The sequence below is a fragment of the Drosophila bipectinata genome, chromosome 3L (genome assembly GCF_030179905.1).
Source record: "Drosophila bipectinata strain 14024-0381.07 chromosome 3L, DbipHiC1v2, whole genome shotgun sequence".
Taxonomy (NCBI): domain Eukaryota; kingdom Metazoa; phylum Arthropoda; class Insecta; order Diptera; family Drosophilidae; genus Drosophila; species Drosophila bipectinata.
This window is the reverse complement of record NC_091738.1, coordinates 22876486-22892970: the sequence shown is the minus strand read 5'-3', so window position 1 is coordinate 22892970 and position 16485 is coordinate 22876486. Positions and strand designations below refer to the sequence as shown.

The 16485-nt window shown below is 39.5% G+C and overlaps 8 protein-coding genes across 8 annotated transcripts; 5 read left to right on the top strand and 3 right to left on the bottom strand.

Annotated features, from left to right (window-relative positions):
- Positions 1-378, bottom strand: LOC108122896 (protein new-glue 3). Its single transcript, XM_017237728.3, has one exon. It carries the CDS (start codon positions 376-378, stop codon positions 1-3), a length of 378 nt encoding a protein of 125 aa, XP_017093217.1.
- Positions 379-3399: 3021 nt separating this feature from the next.
- On the bottom strand, positions 3400-3777 carry LOC122322312 (protein new-glue 3). Its single transcript, XM_043214073.2, has one exon. It carries the CDS (start codon positions 3775-3777, stop codon positions 3400-3402), a length of 378 nt encoding a protein of 125 aa, XP_043070008.1.
- Positions 3778-4455: 678 nt separating this feature from the next.
- LOC108122894 (ADP-ribosylation factor-like protein 6-interacting protein 4) lies at positions 4456-4913 on the top strand. The gene has a single exon (XM_017237726.3). It carries the CDS (start codon positions 4471-4473, stop codon positions 4816-4818), a length of 348 nt encoding a protein of 115 aa, XP_017093215.2. The 5' UTR covers positions 4456-4470; the 3' UTR covers positions 4819-4913.
- Positions 4914-7073: 2160 nt separating this feature from the next.
- On the top strand, positions 7074-7525 carry LOC108122892 (ADP-ribosylation factor-like protein 6-interacting protein 4). Its single transcript, XM_017237723.3, has one exon. It carries the CDS (start codon positions 7089-7091, stop codon positions 7443-7445), a length of 357 nt encoding a protein of 118 aa, XP_017093212.2. The 5' UTR covers positions 7074-7088; the 3' UTR covers positions 7446-7525.
- A 2461-nt stretch (positions 7526-9986) lies between these two features.
- Positions 9987-10371, top strand: LOC108122899 (ADP-ribosylation factor-like protein 6-interacting protein 4). The gene has a single exon (XM_017237732.3). The coding sequence runs from the start codon at positions 9991-9993 to the stop codon at positions 10336-10338; it is 348 nt and encodes a 115-aa protein (XP_017093221.2). The 5' UTR covers positions 9987-9990; the 3' UTR covers positions 10339-10371.
- A 1376-nt stretch (positions 10372-11747) lies between these two features.
- Positions 11748-12294, top strand: LOC108122893 (matrix metalloproteinase-2-like). The gene has a single exon (XM_017237725.3). It carries the CDS (start codon positions 11763-11765, stop codon positions 12117-12119), a length of 357 nt encoding a protein of 118 aa, XP_017093214.2. The 5' UTR covers positions 11748-11762; the 3' UTR covers positions 12120-12294.
- Positions 12295-14213: 1919 nt separating this feature from the next.
- LOC108122898 (uncharacterized) lies at positions 14214-15121 on the bottom strand. The gene is made up of 3 exons (XM_017237731.2): positions 15051-15121; positions 14674-14988; positions 14214-14556 (listed from the first exon to the last, which is right to left on the bottom strand). Exons 1-3 carry the CDS (start codon positions 15114-15116, stop codon positions 14341-14343), a joined length of 597 nt encoding a protein of 198 aa, XP_017093220.1. The 5' UTR covers positions 15117-15121; the 3' UTR covers positions 14214-14340.
- Positions 15122-15435: 314 nt separating this feature from the next.
- LOC108122900 (uncharacterized) lies at positions 15436-16092 on the top strand. The gene is made up of 2 exons (XM_017237733.1): positions 15436-15516; positions 15586-16092. The coding sequence occupies exons 1-2, from the start codon at positions 15439-15441 to the stop codon at positions 16090-16092; spliced, it is 585 nt and encodes a 194-aa protein (XP_017093222.1). The 5' UTR covers positions 15436-15438.
- The last annotated feature ends 393 nt before the right edge of the window (positions 16093-16485 follow it).

Here is a 16485-nt window from a genome sequence, read left to right as displayed (position 1 = left end):
CTAACCCCTACGGTTCCTGCGCCGTCTTTGCTGGCGCCTTCTGCGCTGCTGCTGGCGGCGACGTTTTCGGCGCTGCTGACGCTTACGGCGCTCTCGGGCCAATCTTCGGCGACGACGGGCGGCGGCCCTTCGCTTTGCAGCGGCGCTGGAGGATGAGGACGAGGACGAGGCTGTGGTTGTAGTTGTGGAGTCTGTATCGGATGAGGCTGCCGTGGTATCAGACGAGGAGGACGCGGCAGTGGAAGAGTCTGTGGAGCTGTCCGAGGAGCTATCTGAGGAGCTATCTGAGGAACTATCCGAAGAGCTAGCACCGTATCCCTGCTGGGCAAGCAGGAGGCAGGCGAGTACGCCCAAAAGAAGCACCAACGAAAAGCGCATTAGAATTTTTTCTTATAACTTTAATCAATCTTGCTCGCTTATATACCCCAAAGTAGAAACCATTACCATTACCATTACCGGGAATTTCCACATATCTAGCGGATTATAAATCAATCTGTATAAATAATATTTTCACAACAGAACGACGTTTGATCAAAGTAAAGATCAAATACGTTGATTAAACATATGTGTATGTACATATTAACGTCTTTAACCAGTTAGATTGTTATGTTTAAAATTGAAGCTAAAAATTGAAGTTAATATACAAATTAAGACTCTATCCTATAGCTGCCATATAACTGAACGATCGGAAATAGTATTTGGTAGAAATATCAACTTTCGCATATTTGAAGATAGAAGCTTGGGACTTTTTTTAGATTTTTTATTTTAGTTAATTGGTTTTATTATGATATTCTCATAAGGATCGGCCAACTGTATCCGATGTTTGCGATATATATCCGGTTTTAACTGCAAGGGTATATCAACTTCGGCTCCGCCCGAAGTTAGCTTTCCTTTCTTGTTATACCCTTGCAGAGGGTATTATAATTTTGTCCAAAAGTGTGCAACGCAGTGAAGGAGACATCTCCGACCCTATAAAGTATATATATTCTTGATCAGGATCACCTCCTGAGTTGATATAAGCATGTCCGTCTGTCCGTCTGTCCGTCTGTCTGTCCGTCTGTCTGTCCGTCTGTCTGTTTCTACGCGAACTAGTCTCTCAGTTTTAAAGCTATCGTCTTGAAACTTTGCACACACCCTTCTTTCCTTTGCACGCAGTATATAAGTCGGAACGGCCCGGATCGGCCGACTATATCCTATAGCTGCCATATAACTGATTGATCGGAAATGGTATAACTTTGGTGTTTTTAGAGTTAGAGAGTTCAAATTTGACATGAGAGCTTTTTTTTGGCAAAACATTACGTCATGCCAAATTTCATTAGGATCGGCCGACTATATCCCATAGCTGCCATACAACTGAACGATCGGAAATGGTATTTGGTAGAAATATCAACTTTCGTATTTTTGAAGATAGAAGTTTGGGACTTTTTTTAGATTTTTTATTTTACTTAATTGGTTTTATTATGATATTCTCATAAGGATCGGCCAACTGTATCCGATGTTTGCGATATATATCCGGTTTTAACTGCAAGGGTATATAAACTTCGGCTCCGCCCGCAGTTAGCTTTCCTTTCTTGTTTTAAATTTGTATTAGAAGTTGTTTTTATACCCTTGCAGAGGGTATTATAATTTTGTCCAAAAGTGTGCAACGCAGTGAAGGAGACTTCTCCGACCCTATAAAGTATATATATTCTTGATCAGGATCACCTCCTGAGTTGATATGAGCATGTCCGTCTGACCGTCTGTCCGTCTGTCTGTTTCTACGCAAACTAGTCTCTCAGTTTTGAAGCTATCGTCTTGAAACTTTGCACACACCCTTCTTTCCTTTGCACGCAGTATATAAGTCGGAACGGCCCGGATCGGCCGACTATATCCTATAGCTGCCATATAACTGATTGATCGGAAATGGTATAACTTTGGTGTTTTTAGAGTTAGAGAGTTCAAATTTGACATGAGAGCTATTTTTGGCAAAACATTACGTCATGCCAAATTTCCTAAGGATCGGCCGACTATATCCTGTAGCTGCCATATAACTGAACGATCGGAAATGACCCAACTTTCGTGTTTTTGAAGATAGAAAGCTGGAATTTAATACAGATTCTATTTTTGGTCAATTGATCCAACCTATCAAATTTCATTAGGATCGGCCGACTATATCCCATAGCTGCCATATAACTGAACGATCGGAAATGGTATTTGGTAGAAATATCAACTTTCGTATTTTTGAAGATAGAAGTTGGGGACTTTTTTTAGATTTTGTATTGTAATAAATTGGATTATATATTCCTATTCCCATAAGGATCGGCCAACTATATCCGATGTTTGCGATATATATCCGGTTTTAACTGCAAGGGTATATAAACTTCGGCTCCGCCCGAAGTTAGCTTTCCTTTCTTGTTTTTTTTTCATTTATTTTGGTTAATAAATATTTGCCAGTGTTTCCAGTACATACATACATCCATCGCCAATATATAACAGTTGTTTAGAGAAAGTTTCAGCGGATTTATCCCGAAGCATTTGAATGCGCATATTCTTCGTCAGTTGTACTTTTTCAACTTGCATTTTTTGATCGTATCTCGGCTAGAAGTAGCAACATAAGGAATGTTTTGCCAATTCCACCTCGTGCATGAAAAAAAATCCTCCTTGTGTCGCATCTGCAAACATAATGCGGTCGTAAATAATTTTTTGTTCATTAAGTTCATTGCACTATCATTAAGTAGTGGAACATTGCTACTAACAACGCCTGTCATTTCTACAGTATCGTACTGTAGTTCACGATTCATATCTGTGTTAAGTAAAAACGATGTCATTCGAATTAAATAAAAATAAAAACGAATTGACTTTAAGGAACAGGGTAGACTCTCAATGGTACAGATGGTGTTTCAATATCGGGTAGTTGTACTTTTCCTGATGAGCAACCCATCCCAACTGGCTCATTTTTAGATTTGAGCGCATGACAATACGGACATTCAGAATATTTAACATCAGGTTGTTTTTCGGGCCGAGTTTATATTGCAGTTTATATGTGAAAAACAAAATTCTGCCATCCATCAGCATTCGGTCATCAGCATTTTAGAGGCTTCTTAGTAAAGAATTTCTATTCAACTTCCCCACTGGATTGAGTTACAGAGTCAAAAGACACAAAAGTATGCAAGAACATTTTATTTTGACGATCTAGATTTTAGACCTTGAAAGGTTACATTAATTAAAAACATCCTTTGTAAGAGAAAAGGTTCGATAGGATAGACATGAGTACTGGGTATCGTCAGTGGGTCAACTAGCCGTTTTTTATGTTTTTGGTTTTTGTGTCTCACATTTTTATACAACAAACTTTTTGAATTTAGTATACAGTCCGAGGGGTAATTGAGAACATTGGAAACTTTGTACTCTATGTAAACGATCCTAACCCCTACGGTTCCTGCGCCGTCTTTGCTGGCGCCTTCTGCGCTGCTGCTGGCGGCGACGTTTTCGGCGCTGCTGACGCTTACGGCGCTCTCGGGCCAATCTTCGGCGACGACGGGCGGCGGCCCTTCGCTTTGCAGCGGCGCTGGAGGATGAGGACGAGGACGAGGCTGTGGTTGTAGTTGTGGAGTCTGTATCGGATGAGGCTGCCGTGGTATCAGACGAGGAGGACGCGGCAGTGGAAGAGTCTGTGGAGCTGTCCGAGGAGCTATCTGAGGAGCTATCTGAGGAACTATCCGAAGAGCTAGCACCGTATCCCTGCTGGGCAAGCAGGAGGCAGGCGAGTACGCCCAAAAGAAGCACCAACGAAAAGCGCATTAGAATTTTTTCTTATAAGTTTAATCAATCTTGCTCGCTTATATACCCCAAAGTAGAAACCATTACCATTACCATTACCGGGAATTTCCACATATCTAGCGGATTATAAATCAATCTGTATAAATAATATTTTCACAACAGAACGACGTTTGATCAAAGTAAAGATCAAATACGTTGATTAAACATATGTGTATGTACATATTAACGTCTTTAACCAGTTAGATTGTTATGTTTAAAATTTAAGCTAACTTGTTTTCAAGAATTATTACGCAAAATAATAATGAGTAAAGAACATAAGTTACATGGGTCAAGGATTGCAAAATTATGTTACTGATGGAATATGAAGGCTTCCTGCTAGAGGAATATATAATTACGTTAAAGGTACCTTAATTTAATATACACACGTACAATGATTTATTGTATTTACGAAAATTTAATGAAATGCATGTTTCTTCTAAAATACAATAATACATTAGAGTCTTTAATCCATTGACATATGTATGTACATATGAAACACTTTTAGCGTTTGGATAAATACAAGGTCAGTCAAGACGCTGTACAAACAATTCACAAAAAACCCAACCTCACCTGGTATGTATGTACATAAGTGTGTACATGTCGTAAACGATTTGCAGGTTTTGGGTCAGAATTTCGTATAAAAAGGCGGTCAGCTCCCAGGCAGGGCATATCACAATGCGCTTCTTGATCGCTATATGCTTCCTGTTAGTCGGGTGCTTGTATTTGGCGGGTGCCTCTTCCTCCGCGGATCCGAGTACAACCACCACCGACTCCACGGCCACCACCACCACCACAGCCTCGTCAAGCGTCACCACCACAACTTCCTCCTCTTCTAGTGCCACCACCTCCTCTCCATCGTCCTCCTCGAGCTCAGATGCGGAGGCCAGGAGGAAAAGGCGCGCTCGCCGGCGGCGTCTGGCTCGTCAGCGACAGCGCCGTGAACGCAGAAGGCAGCGCCGAACAGAGAAACTCCGTGTGCAACTGGAGACTCAGAGGCGCCTGATCAACCAGTTGCGTGGCTAGGCACTGAACCCATATCTTGAGCACATCAGCTTAAAGGAAAAAAGTTTTTAAGTTATTATAAGTTTAAATACAACAAACCAAATTCTTTTAACAAATTCAGAGTGTATTTTCTTTTTAAATCGAAGAAAGGTTTTAGAAAATATCACGGTGCCGGTGTCCTATTGCACCTTAAAACCAAACCTGTAAATATTAAGAAAAACATTTGTGTTCACCACATAGCAACATATTTTGTTTTAAATGGTTTTAACTATTTTTTATTTGTTTTACTTTTTGAGAATAGCTGTTTAGAGAAACAAATTTTAGGAAATTACTTATAGTAAACCTGAGGTAATTCGCATTATCAAGAGATAAAGGTTTGACAAATACAGCTTAACGTTATGTATGCAAATAACTATTTATATACATACACACATTCGATTTTCAATTTATTCTTTTATGTTTTTGCGTAAAAAATGGCTTAAAAAATAGAAATAACCAAACACTTTCTTGAAATTAATTTATTTAAGTTTCGGCTCCGTGGGCTTAGTTTGTGCTCCCCTGAACCAAAGGCCAAAACATACATACCATAGGTCCTATCACCCACAGTTTCCGCGGAACACCTAATAGAATAAATGTATTAAACTTTAGCATATATTGAATTATGTAGACCGTAAAATTTCGTTGACCATCACTTCGACATAATCATAAGCATTGTATATGTTATAGTTAGGCTATAAATTTGTTCATCGACCTGTGTGTTGATACTGGAATTTGGTTGATATAATCCTGCAGTTGAGTAACAGTTTATATAAAAATATATATGTCGTAAATCCAAAGATTTCTGATCCTGTATTGAATTACAATAAACAAGAAAGGAAAGCTAACTTCGGGCGGAGCCGAAGTTGATATACCCTTGCAGTTAAAACCGGATATATATCGCAAACATCGGATACAGTTGGCCGATCCTTATGAGAATATCATAATAAAACCATTTAACTAAAATAAAAAATCTAAAAAAAGTCCCAAGCTTCTATCTTCAAATATGCGAAAGTTGATATTTCTACCAAATACTATTTCCGATCGTTCAGTTATATGGCAGCTATAGGATAGAGTCGGCCGATCCTAATGAAATTTGGCATGACGTAATTTTTTGCCAAAAATAGCTTTCATGTCAAATTTGAACTCTCTAACTCCAAAAACACAAAAGTTATACCATTTCCGATCAATCAGTTATATGGCAGCTATAGGATATAGTCGGCCGATCCGGGCCGTTCCGACTTATATACTGCGTGCAAAGGAAAGAAGGGTGTGTGCAAAGTTTCAAGACGATAGCTTCAAAACTGAGAGACTAGTTTGCGTAGAAACAGACAGACGGACAGACAGACGGACAGACGGACATGCTCATATCAACTCAGGAGGTGATCCTGATCAAGAATATATATACTTTATAGGGTCGGAGATGTCTCCCTCACTGCGTTGCACACTTTTGACCAAAATTATAATACCCTCTGCAAGGGTATAAAAAGCCCCAAGCTTGTATCTATTTATTGCATTTACGATCGTTTAGTTCAGTTATATGGATACAGTCGGACAATCCTTATGAAATTCGGTAGATAGGATTAGTGGACCAAAAATCCTACCGAAACCTATCGAAAGTTTAAACCTTTGAACTTAAGAATCACTAAGTTGAGGCTTTTCCGACAATCATATGTATATAGCTGGTTATAAAACAGTCAATTGGATATAGTCAATCGATCCCAGCCGGTTTTATAGAAAGATGTTCGCAAAGTTTAAACTTAGTAATTAATATATTGGCAGTTTCATATTAAATTATTTCGCATATGAAAATAATTTAGGTATGTGTAATATGCATGAAGCTCGATTGAACTGAAGTCAACTGCTACATTCTTAGTACCGTTTGCATTCCTTTGTTTTCTACAAATTGTTTTATATCAAAAATTTCCAAGACTTGACGTTTGGCATAAAAATTGTACATTTTAAAATTAAACTTTTTTTAATTAATAAATGTTTAACTTCATACCGAAAGTACCGTTTTCTAAAAAATTAAAAGTGGTCTTGACAAGCAACAATGTGGGCAAAATTTTTTTACATTTTTTATTCAAGCTCAGACGAGAAAACGTCTATTGTGTAAATATAATTCTATATCTTTCAAGAAGCTGTGCAAACAATTCAGGAAACACCAAACGCATCTGGTAATTTTTGTGGAACACGAGTTTCTGTTCAAAGTTTGGTATAAAAGAGCGCTCAGATCCCAGACAGGGCATATCACAATGCGCTTCTTGATCGCTCTATGCTTTTTGTTGGTCGGGTGCTTCTACCTGGCGGGTGCCTCTTCCACCGCGGATCCAAGTACAACCACCACCGACTCCACGGCCACCACCACCACCACAGCCTCGTCAAGCGCCACCACCACTACTTCCTCCTCTTCTAGTGCCACCACTTCGTCTCCATCATCCTCCTCGAGCTCGGGTGCGGAGGCAAAACGCCGTAGACGTGCACGACGCCGGCGGCTGGCTCGCGAGCGTCGCCGTCGCCAAGAAAGAAGACAGCGCCAAGAAAAGCGAAGGCGCAGGATGGAGCAGCTACTCGAGAGACAGCGTCGATTAATCCGACAGTTGCAGGGATAATTATGACGGTGTTATAATGTATATTATTTATATAAGTTTATCGATCGTTATTAAATTGAATTGAATTAAAAAACGAGAAAGGACGATTATAGTCAATTTTGCCGACTATATTATACCCCGTAGTCATCTCTTCCATTCACAATTTAACTAACTCTGCACAACATTTTGGTTGCATACTTTTGCGTTTGGGAGTGGGCATGGCAAATTTTTGACACCAACGATTCCACGTTCCAAATCTGAATGTCCTATCTTTTATAGTCTGCGATCTCCACGCGTTCAATTTTAGAAAGTTTGAATAGCAAAAGTTGTATAAGTGGGTACATCTCCTCCAAAAACCGTCCGATTTGGATGAAATTTATTTCTCAGTTATATTTTAACCATAGAAATAGTTTGGCCTAAAAAGTTTTTCAATAAAATTTCCTGTAGTGGCTCTACAGAAATATGATTCCTTCTTTATGTCATCTACATTCACACGACTACAATATACCCATGTACTCTACGAGAAAGAACAAGAAAGGAAAGCTTACTTCGGGCGTAGCCAAAGTTAGTACACTTTTGCAGTTAATATAGCATATATAGCGAAATATCGGATATAGTTGGCCGATACTTTTGAGAATATCGTAGTAAATCCCATTTATTAGAATAAAAAATTAAACAAAAAAGGACGGCTATTCCACCCACAATTTAACTAACCTTTAAAGTTTAAGCTTTCACGGTATGCACTATAGGAAATTTGACCACTTTTTCTGGCCAAAAACCATTTTTTGAAAGTTAAAAGATTAAAATAATTTTAACTGCATATCATTCAAAATAGATTAATTTTTAATGTTGCATACCAGAAATTTTCATAGATGGCGCCACTGCGAAGAAATCAGCTGTTAAAAACAGCTGTTGATGTTAACATTTACATGAGCTTAGAATTTACGATTTTTTGGTGCCATTTTAAAAACGCGAATACTGAAAATTTTATGGACAAAATCAAAAGTTTTGAAATGAATACTTTTCAATGTGGTTTGTATTATGTGTTCGTATATGTGAAGTGTCCAAAAAACTTGTTTTGTCTTTTTAATAAAGTGAAAATATTAGTAGTCTAGCAAAAGAAATTTTTAGAAAAAAATCACATTTTTAAAAAGAGATTTAAACCAAGTCTGGCCGAGTCGGACAATGTAATTTAGTCCATGTTGTAGATTGCTTAATTTTCTTCAAATGAGTGAAATATGAATATGCCCTTTTATGCACTTTCGAAGAAATTCATAATTTAAGGAGGCAACCTCAACACCTTGAATGTGAATCTGTTAGCTGTGAGACTAGTGCAAAACCGAACAGTTAGCATGTTATTTTTAAGTAGGGGGCGGTGCCACGCCCACAATTTTTTCATTTCTGAGTTCTTTTGACCATATAAACTCAAATCAAAAATCAAAATTTAAATATCTTGCATAGTTTTTGAGTTAGAATGTGTTTCTTAAAAAGTGGGCGGTGCCACGCCCACATTTTTTTTAAATTTTAAATCTATTGACCATGTGAACTCAAATCAAAAATCAGAACTTAAATATCTTGTTTCGTTCTTGAGATATTATTTTTGGCCAGAAAAAGTGGTCAAATTTCCTATAGTGGTATGGATTCTCTGCAAAAAATTTTTGTTGCATACTTTTGCGTTTGGGAGTGGGCTTGACAAATTTTTGACACAAACGATTCCACGTTCAAATCTGAAAGTTCTATCTTTTATAGTCTGCGAAATCCACGCGTTCAATCCTAGCACGTTTGTATGACAAAAGTTATATAAGTGGGTATATCTCCTTCAAAAACCGTCCGATTTTGATGAAATTTATTTCTCAGTTATATTTTAACCATAGAAATAGTTTGGCATAAAAACTTTTTTAATAAACTTTCCTGTACTGGCGCTACAGAAATATGAATTCTTCTTTATGTCACCTACATTCACACGACTACAATATACCCATGTACTCTACGAGTACCGGGTATAACATGAAAGGAAAGCTTACTTCGGGTGTAGATAGTACCTGAGATCCATGCGTTCATACGGAAAGACAGACTTGGCTATGTCAACTCGGCTGTTGATGTTGATCAAGAATAAATATGTATCAAAATATTTTTTTTGCAATTGCAAGGGTTGCAATTTAGTGAATCAAAATCATTTCACTTTTACGCAAATTTTTCCTAAACTAAAAGACTGTTACCTTTCAATACCTTTCATTTGGTATATTTGTATTGCACACAACAATTTTTTTATTTCTGCGCCTATATCAAATATGTAACTTCACGCGCATTCTTAAGGCATGTGATTCGTCATATTGTGGACTTCAGTCCACAGTGATTTTTTTTATATATAAGCCTCTTTTTTAGAAAATAAATCAAATAATATTATTCAGAGCAATACTGATGCATCAAAACGATCTAAAAAATTGTAGAGCGTTTAGCTAGTTACATGAATTCATTGCCAGCAACTGTGCAAACAATTTAGAAAAAAAAGGTGCTTAAAATTTGGTATAAAAGTGCGCTCAGATCCCAGACAGAGCATATCACAATGCGTTTCTTGATCGCTCTATGCTTTTTGTTGGTCGGGTGCTTCTACCTGGCGGGTGCCTCTTCCACCGCGGATCCAAGTACAACCACCACCGACTCCACGGCCACCACCACCACCACAGCCTCGTCAAGCGCCACCACCACAACTTCCTCCTCTTCTAGTGCCACCACCTCCTCTCCATCGTCCTCCTCGAGCTCAGATGCGGAGGCCAGGAGGAAAAGGCGCGCTCGCCGGCGGCGTCTGGCTCGTCAGCGACAGCGCCGTGAACGCAGAAGGCAGCGCCGAACAGAGAAACTTCGCGTGCAACTGGAGACTCAGAGGCGCCTGATCAACCAATTGCGTGGTTAAGCACGGCACCTATTTCATGTAAAAATGTCTGCCAAAAATGAAAAAGTTAAAAAAATTTCTAATACATGAAATATGAAACCCATCTTCTTATAATATTAAAAAGATTTTGATATATGGAATACTTATTTAAAATGTTTTGAACGTTGCGTACTACCACTTACACTGACGCGCTCAAGTATATCTATGCAACCCTCTTTCTTTAAAATTTTTGAAAACAGTCATTCGCTCCACCCATCAGTGAAAAGGAAAATCTTAGTAAGGTAATACCATAACATTAACAATATATTAGAAGGTATTAGAAGGTATTAACCCATATCGTAAGGTCTGGCGTAAAACAGTACAGTATTACACAGTATTACAGTATTATATTATTCAGATCATATGATCGGTCTAAGTGTCACCCTAGAAGCTATTATTGGCAGAGGGTACCCTTGCAGAGAGTTTTATAATTTTGGTCAAAATTGGTCTGTCCTTCTGTCCTTCTTTCTACGCAAGCTAGTCTCTAAAGCTATTGACTTGAAGCTTTGCACACACCGATCTTTCACCGCAGTACATAAGACGGAACGGCCAGGATCGGCCGACTCTATCCTAAAGCTGCCATATAACTGATTGATCGGAAATGCTATACATTTGGTGTTTTTAGAGATACATATTTTTAAAAAGTTAGAATTTTGCATGAACGCTATTTTATGTACAACAATATAACATACCAAATATCATAAGGATCGGCCGACTACATCCGACGTATTTTTAAGACAGAAAGTTGGTACAGATTCGTACAGGTTATACGAATCGTACGGTCGATATAACTGAACGATCGGAAATGCTATTTGGTAAAAATACAAACTTTGGTATTTGTAAAGATAAAAGCTTGGAATTTGTTTTTTTATGTTTTGTAATAAAAACCAAAATATTATGATATTCTCATATCCGATGATAGCTATACATATCCGGATTATAGTGTAATGTAGTACAATATGATTTGATTAGCCTCCTCAGCTCTTAGCTCAAAGATTATATTATCTTTCCCCATTATTATCAATTCAAATTTTACGTATAAGCCTATGTTTGCTGATTTTTGAAGTATATTATATTGTATTGAAGGTAAATTACCTTAGGTAATGATTCATTTTTAATGAAGACTTCCCAGTTAAGACAAAACCCATATTGGAGATTACAAACCAACAACTAAAGCTTAAGGTAGTTTCGATTGGTCATAAAAATTGTATTATTTACCCTTTTAGTTAAATATTGACTGAAACTTAAACTTAATAATTTCAATGTCGCTGTTCCAGAAGCTGTTCAAACAATTGAAATCAAAACCAAACATATGTATCTGGTAATTTTTGGGAAACACGAATTGTCTGCTTTTGTTCATAATTTGGTATAAAAGTGCGCTCAGATCCCAGACAGAGCATATCACAATGCGCTTCTTGATCGCTCTATGCTTTTTGTTGGTCGGGTGCTTCTACCTGGCGGGTGCCTCTTCCACCGCGGATCCAAGTACAACCACCACCGACTCCACGGCCACCACCACCACCACAGCCTCGTCAAGCGCCACCACCACAACTTCCTCCTCTTCTAGTGCTACCACTTCCTCTCCATCGTCCTCCGCGAGTTCGGCTGCGGAGGCAAAACGGCGAAGACGTGCCCGCCGCAGACGACTAGCTCGGGAGCGCCGTCGCCGCCAGGAAAGAAGACAGCGCCAAGAAAAGCGAAGGCGCAGGATGGAGCAGCTACTCGAGAGACAGCGTCGGTTGATCCGCCAGTTGCAGGGGTAATGGATAACGTCCGGACAAAGGCAGTGAATTTTAAAAAGATTACATGTAAATTTATCACTCACCATTGAGGGATCATTGTTGAATTTACAAACAAAAAACACATTTTCGCATTAAAATTGTAAAAAATCTAAAGATCCTAATGTGTGTGACTTTTAAATTGCAATATATAAAAATTTAATAAACTTCACATTTAAAAAGCATAAAACAATATAAAATATTTAGAAAATGTAATTTTCCATTGGGTATTATAAAATTAGAATTCAATATAGTGCTTGTGTACATGTGTTTTTTAAAGCTATAAAAATGTATATTCTTGTCCTGGATCATTATGCAAATTGTATTTGAGTACCTTCAGAGTGTATAGAAGCATGTTTAATACCACGACTAATCTCTCAACTTAAAAGCTATCGCCCACAAAGGTATACCCGCTCGCAGTATATGTATGTACAATGTATCTATTGTATATCTTATTGCGGTCATATGTTTAACTGAACGTACGGATATGTCATAACTCTTGTTATAGCTTATGTCATAAGCTATAATATTGTTATAGCTTGACACTTAATTTCTTTTATGGATCGGTCAGTTAAATACCATATTTGCAATATGCATATATGATCCGCGTTTCCGATCCGAAAACGCCGATCCATAACTTTAAGGGTATATCAACTTTGTCTCCGCACGAATTTATATGTACAATGAACAATAAATAAAGAATAAACACAGTAGCAATAAAATACGATTACATCTATTATTTGGTCTAAGGGTGTAAGCCAACGTTATTCAATAAGCTGTTTAAAGATTTATTAGCCGAATGCACAAATTTGACCGGGTTGGTGTGTTAGCTCTGTACATCGACGGCTTGTGCCGGAAAGCTCCTAAAAAGAGATTGAATCCGAAAAAAACAACAATTGATTGTATTCAATTGTTATTTACATAAAAATGGGTTATTACACGTATTATCGTGTAAATATGTTTTTTTAATCGGGCTGTAAAAACACTCAAGAGGAAACATAAAAATGTCAAAAAAAAAGTTTAATTATTTGGAAAAACACTATAAAACTATTTTTTTTAGTACCTACTTGCTATAAAGAAATAAAACTACTCCGTAAAAATGTCCACAAAAATGTGTTTAAAATAAGACCGGGAAGTTTCTTTTGGTGCACATACCACAGCATACAACCCTCATTGTTTAGATAGTACGAAAGCCAACTTCTTGATAAATGTTTTGCCAACGTTTTAATAGAATGGACATTTTTTAAGGATTTACTACATCGGATGCCACTTTTTTTCAGTCCTTCCAGGGCGTCATTGAGCGAAGAAAGCTTAAGGGAAAGCTGAACAATGAATTTCCTTACATGGAAAAACACTTTGTCATACTATATGCCTGTCTAATGGAGCTTAAAGGGCCGTTGGCGTGACCCTCTTAACAGGGTTTCTCATGTTTAAGAAAGTGAGTTCGAATGCAGTTTGGCACAATGCATCACAATTAAATGTGCTTTTCGCAAGTTTTGCGTAAGATATTATAATTTTAGCCGGTAAAAATATATTCTTGACCAGACTTTATATCCATCCTCCTTGTTTTGTGAGCAGCATTTAATTCAAAATGGGTAGGATCAGTCGAAAGGATGCATACCATATAACTGAACGATCGGAACTGGCACATCTTGATCGGAAAGAAATCCGCAGATAGACAGATAGTTAGATCGGCAGATAGGCCGATAGATAGGCAGATAGATCTCTTAAGGCCGTTGGCCATTGAAGTCGAGTGGCCGAGCAAGATTCGGTTTGCGACCATCTAAAGCGATAAGTCCATACTTAAGCATAATAATTAAACTATTATAAACATAATATAAACTAATTCAGCGGCTGCTGCTGCCAAAATATTTGGGTTGTTTCTTATTTTATCATCACTTGGCGTGACTTCTTATAATAATCATCGAATTCTGTAGAAAAACGTATGTATATGCCTGTAATAAAAATGTTATCACAATTTGCCGTATATGTAAATGCCAAACATCGATTGCGGAAAAGGCAAATTTGATGTTCCTGCTGACCACAAAAATTAAAAATTCCATCTTGAATTTGCTGCTTTTGAGACAGATTTGTTTGCCTGCTCTGGATAACATTAAAGTGCTACAAAATACATTCATTTAACACCATTGAGACACGCGACTGAGCTGGAATGCTCATCTTGGGCAAGGCGAGTGGCCCGGCCAACCTATGCCACCTTGGGAAGCATGGCAAAAATGCCCGGCTTGAGGTTGTTCACGTCCTGGACGACGAATTCCCCTCCGAAGTGGTCATTCATGACCATGGTGCGCTTCTTGCTGGCGTCTATGTGGAAGGCCTGCCAGATAATCTCGAACTCGAGCTCAGGCAGGATGGCGGTGGTCGGGTCCTCAGGCCACCAGAACTTGTTGATGAAGTAAGATCCCTGTAATTTACGATGTAAGTGAATACGGTGCCAATGGAACCGGCCCTAGAACGGACCAAACGGTGGATTGTAAGGTGAAACCGTGAGCCTCTTGTGCTCCCCGGACGTCTTACTGACCTTGGCGATGGGGCAGTTATCGATTATGTTGCCATACTCGCGGATAAAGCCGTGCACGAAGCGCCCAACAGGTGATTGATTGGCGAAGCCCAGGATGCGGCAAACATTCAGAGTCGTGTTCAGAGTGGTGGAATACATCGAGTCCTGCTTGTTGGCGATGCGCACCTCCAGATGAATATCCACATCGTGCAACTCCTGGTGCACCTCCATAGAGAAGTTCAAGTGCGGGTCGCTGTTGTCATACACTACCTTATGGCTGAGCATCTTCTCCTCGCTCCAGATCTTTATGTCCTTGAACTTGGGTCGCATCATTTTCTGCAGGAGAGATTCGTTGAGTTAGAAAACCCTCTATACATCAAAGTTCCTTAGCAACCCACTTCGGCCAGGGTGCTGTGGCATATGGCCAGAAGGACTTGCACCAGTAGAATAGAATATAGCAACATGGTGGAACAACGTTCACTGGCTTTCTCCTCGGCAGGCTCCCTATTTATATGCTTCGAGTGGTACTAGTTTAGGCAATTTCAGAGCCCGATTTCAATCGAAAACTGGATCGAAAAAAAATATAATGCTTGAATGATTTGCCAAAGTCCATCCAATTAGCTGGCTTAGCTCAGCATGGCCGCTCGGAACCATTGGTCAGATCAATCGTGGATCAGCGCCTAATGTTCGGAGTACTTTGTCGTCCAGTGGGGCCTGACTAATAACGACTGCAGTTATATAAACAGTGCTTAATTGAAAAAGTGCCCAGTGGATAATTGCAACAAGATGCGTGAAGTACTCACCCGTAGCCTATGTGGCATGTGCTTGATGCTCGTGATGTTCGTTCCCTTGAGCGGGGCTTGGGTGAGTTCAGCTTGGCTTAGCGATGCGGGACTGAGAGCAATTAATGAAATGATTAATCGGGAATAAAAGCGCTCGTTTAAGGTAATTCTCACCGACGTTGAGTTCGAGGCCAACGATAAGATCGTGGATGTCAAGGCGAAGCTTCAAAACGACTCAGGCGATGCCAAACTGACTCTGGACATAATGATCCTCGAGGACATAGATGACGTGGAAATGGCAATTGACGTGGCTCTTGAGACAGACAAGGGAAACTATTCCACCCTGATTAACCGCTCAATGAACTTTTGTAAGTTGATGAAGCAGCGAAACTCCGATCCTCTGATGCGTCTCATCTACGACGACTTGCTAAAGCACGGAAGATTTTTTAAGGAGTGTCCCATTCGAAGAGGGCCCTTTAGCCTGACCGCCTACAAGGTGGATGAGGAAGCGCTGCCCAGCTTTCTGCCAGAGTCCAAGTTTCGATTCGGTCTTCACATCTTGAAGCCAAAGAAGGAAACGATCGTCCGAGGCACCATTTTTGGACGAGTCGACAAGTCCAAGGGCTTCGACAATCTGAAAAGATTTAGCCTGGGCTGACATCCTTTGGAGGCCTCCCAATAAAACTTCGCTGTGCTCCTCAGACCGCTGTGTTTTAGTATGCAAACTGCCTTTGTGAGTCGGTTGGCGTCGTGATTGCCGCCTCATGGCCGAAGGCGTGTTGTCACCCGCGCACACCACCTCCTCATCCGCCCCTTCAACGTTTTCATTGCCCCATCACGTGTTTGCCCGCTCGACTGCGAAATTCCCATGTTTACCCGACGGTGACAAGCTGTCTGCAGGCAGCCAGCGGCTTCGCAATTGATGACGACGCTGACGATAATGGTGACAAAGGAGGTTGCTGATGAGCAGCAGACGACGTTGATTTAGAGAATGGAGGGGCTGGGAGGAGCCTGCAAATGTCTTGAAATGGACTGGTGTGGTGGTGTGGCT

What these genes read in the sequence shown, in the direction of transcription:
- LOC108122898 (XM_017237731.2), bottom strand. Translation starts at nt 15,116, where the DNA reads ATGTTGCTATATTCTATTCTACTGGTGCAAGTCCTTCTGGCCATATGC. An exon ending in GCCACAGCACCCTGGCCGAA is followed by an intron (nt 14,989 to 15,050) that starts GTGGGTTGCTAA and finishes TCTCTCCTGCAG; the next exon opens with AAAATGATGCGACCCAAGTT. An exon ending in ATAACTGCCCCATCGCCAAG is followed by an intron (nt 14,557 to 14,673) that starts GTCAGTAAGACG and finishes CGTAAATTACAG; the next exon opens with GGATCTTACTTCATCAACAA.
- LOC108122894 (XM_017237726.3), top strand. Translation starts at nt 4,471, where the DNA reads ATGCGCTTCTTGATCGCTATATGCTTCCTGTTAGTCGGGTGCTTGTAT.
- LOC108122896 (XM_017237728.3), bottom strand. Translation starts at nt 378, where the DNA reads ATGCGCTTTTCGTTGGTGCTTCTTTTGGGCGTACTCGCCTGCCTCCTG.
- LOC122322312 (XM_043214073.2), bottom strand. Translation starts at nt 3,777, where the DNA reads ATGCGCTTTTCGTTGGTGCTTCTTTTGGGCGTACTCGCCTGCCTCCTG.
- LOC108122893 (XM_017237725.3), top strand. Translation starts at nt 11,763, where the DNA reads ATGCGCTTCTTGATCGCTCTATGCTTTTTGTTGGTCGGGTGCTTCTAC.
- LOC108122899 (XM_017237732.3), top strand. Translation starts at nt 9,991, where the DNA reads ATGCGTTTCTTGATCGCTCTATGCTTTTTGTTGGTCGGGTGCTTCTAC.
- LOC108122900 (XM_017237733.1), top strand. Translation starts at nt 15,439, where the DNA reads ATGCGTGAAGTACTCACCCGTAGCCTATGTGGCATGTGCTTGATGCTC. An exon ending in TTCCCTTGAGCGGGGCTTGG is followed by an intron (nt 15,517 to 15,585) that starts GTGAGTTCAGCT and finishes CGGGAATAAAAG; the next exon opens with CGCTCGTTTAAGGTAATTCT.
- LOC108122892 (XM_017237723.3), top strand. Translation starts at nt 7,089, where the DNA reads ATGCGCTTCTTGATCGCTCTATGCTTTTTGTTGGTCGGGTGCTTCTAC.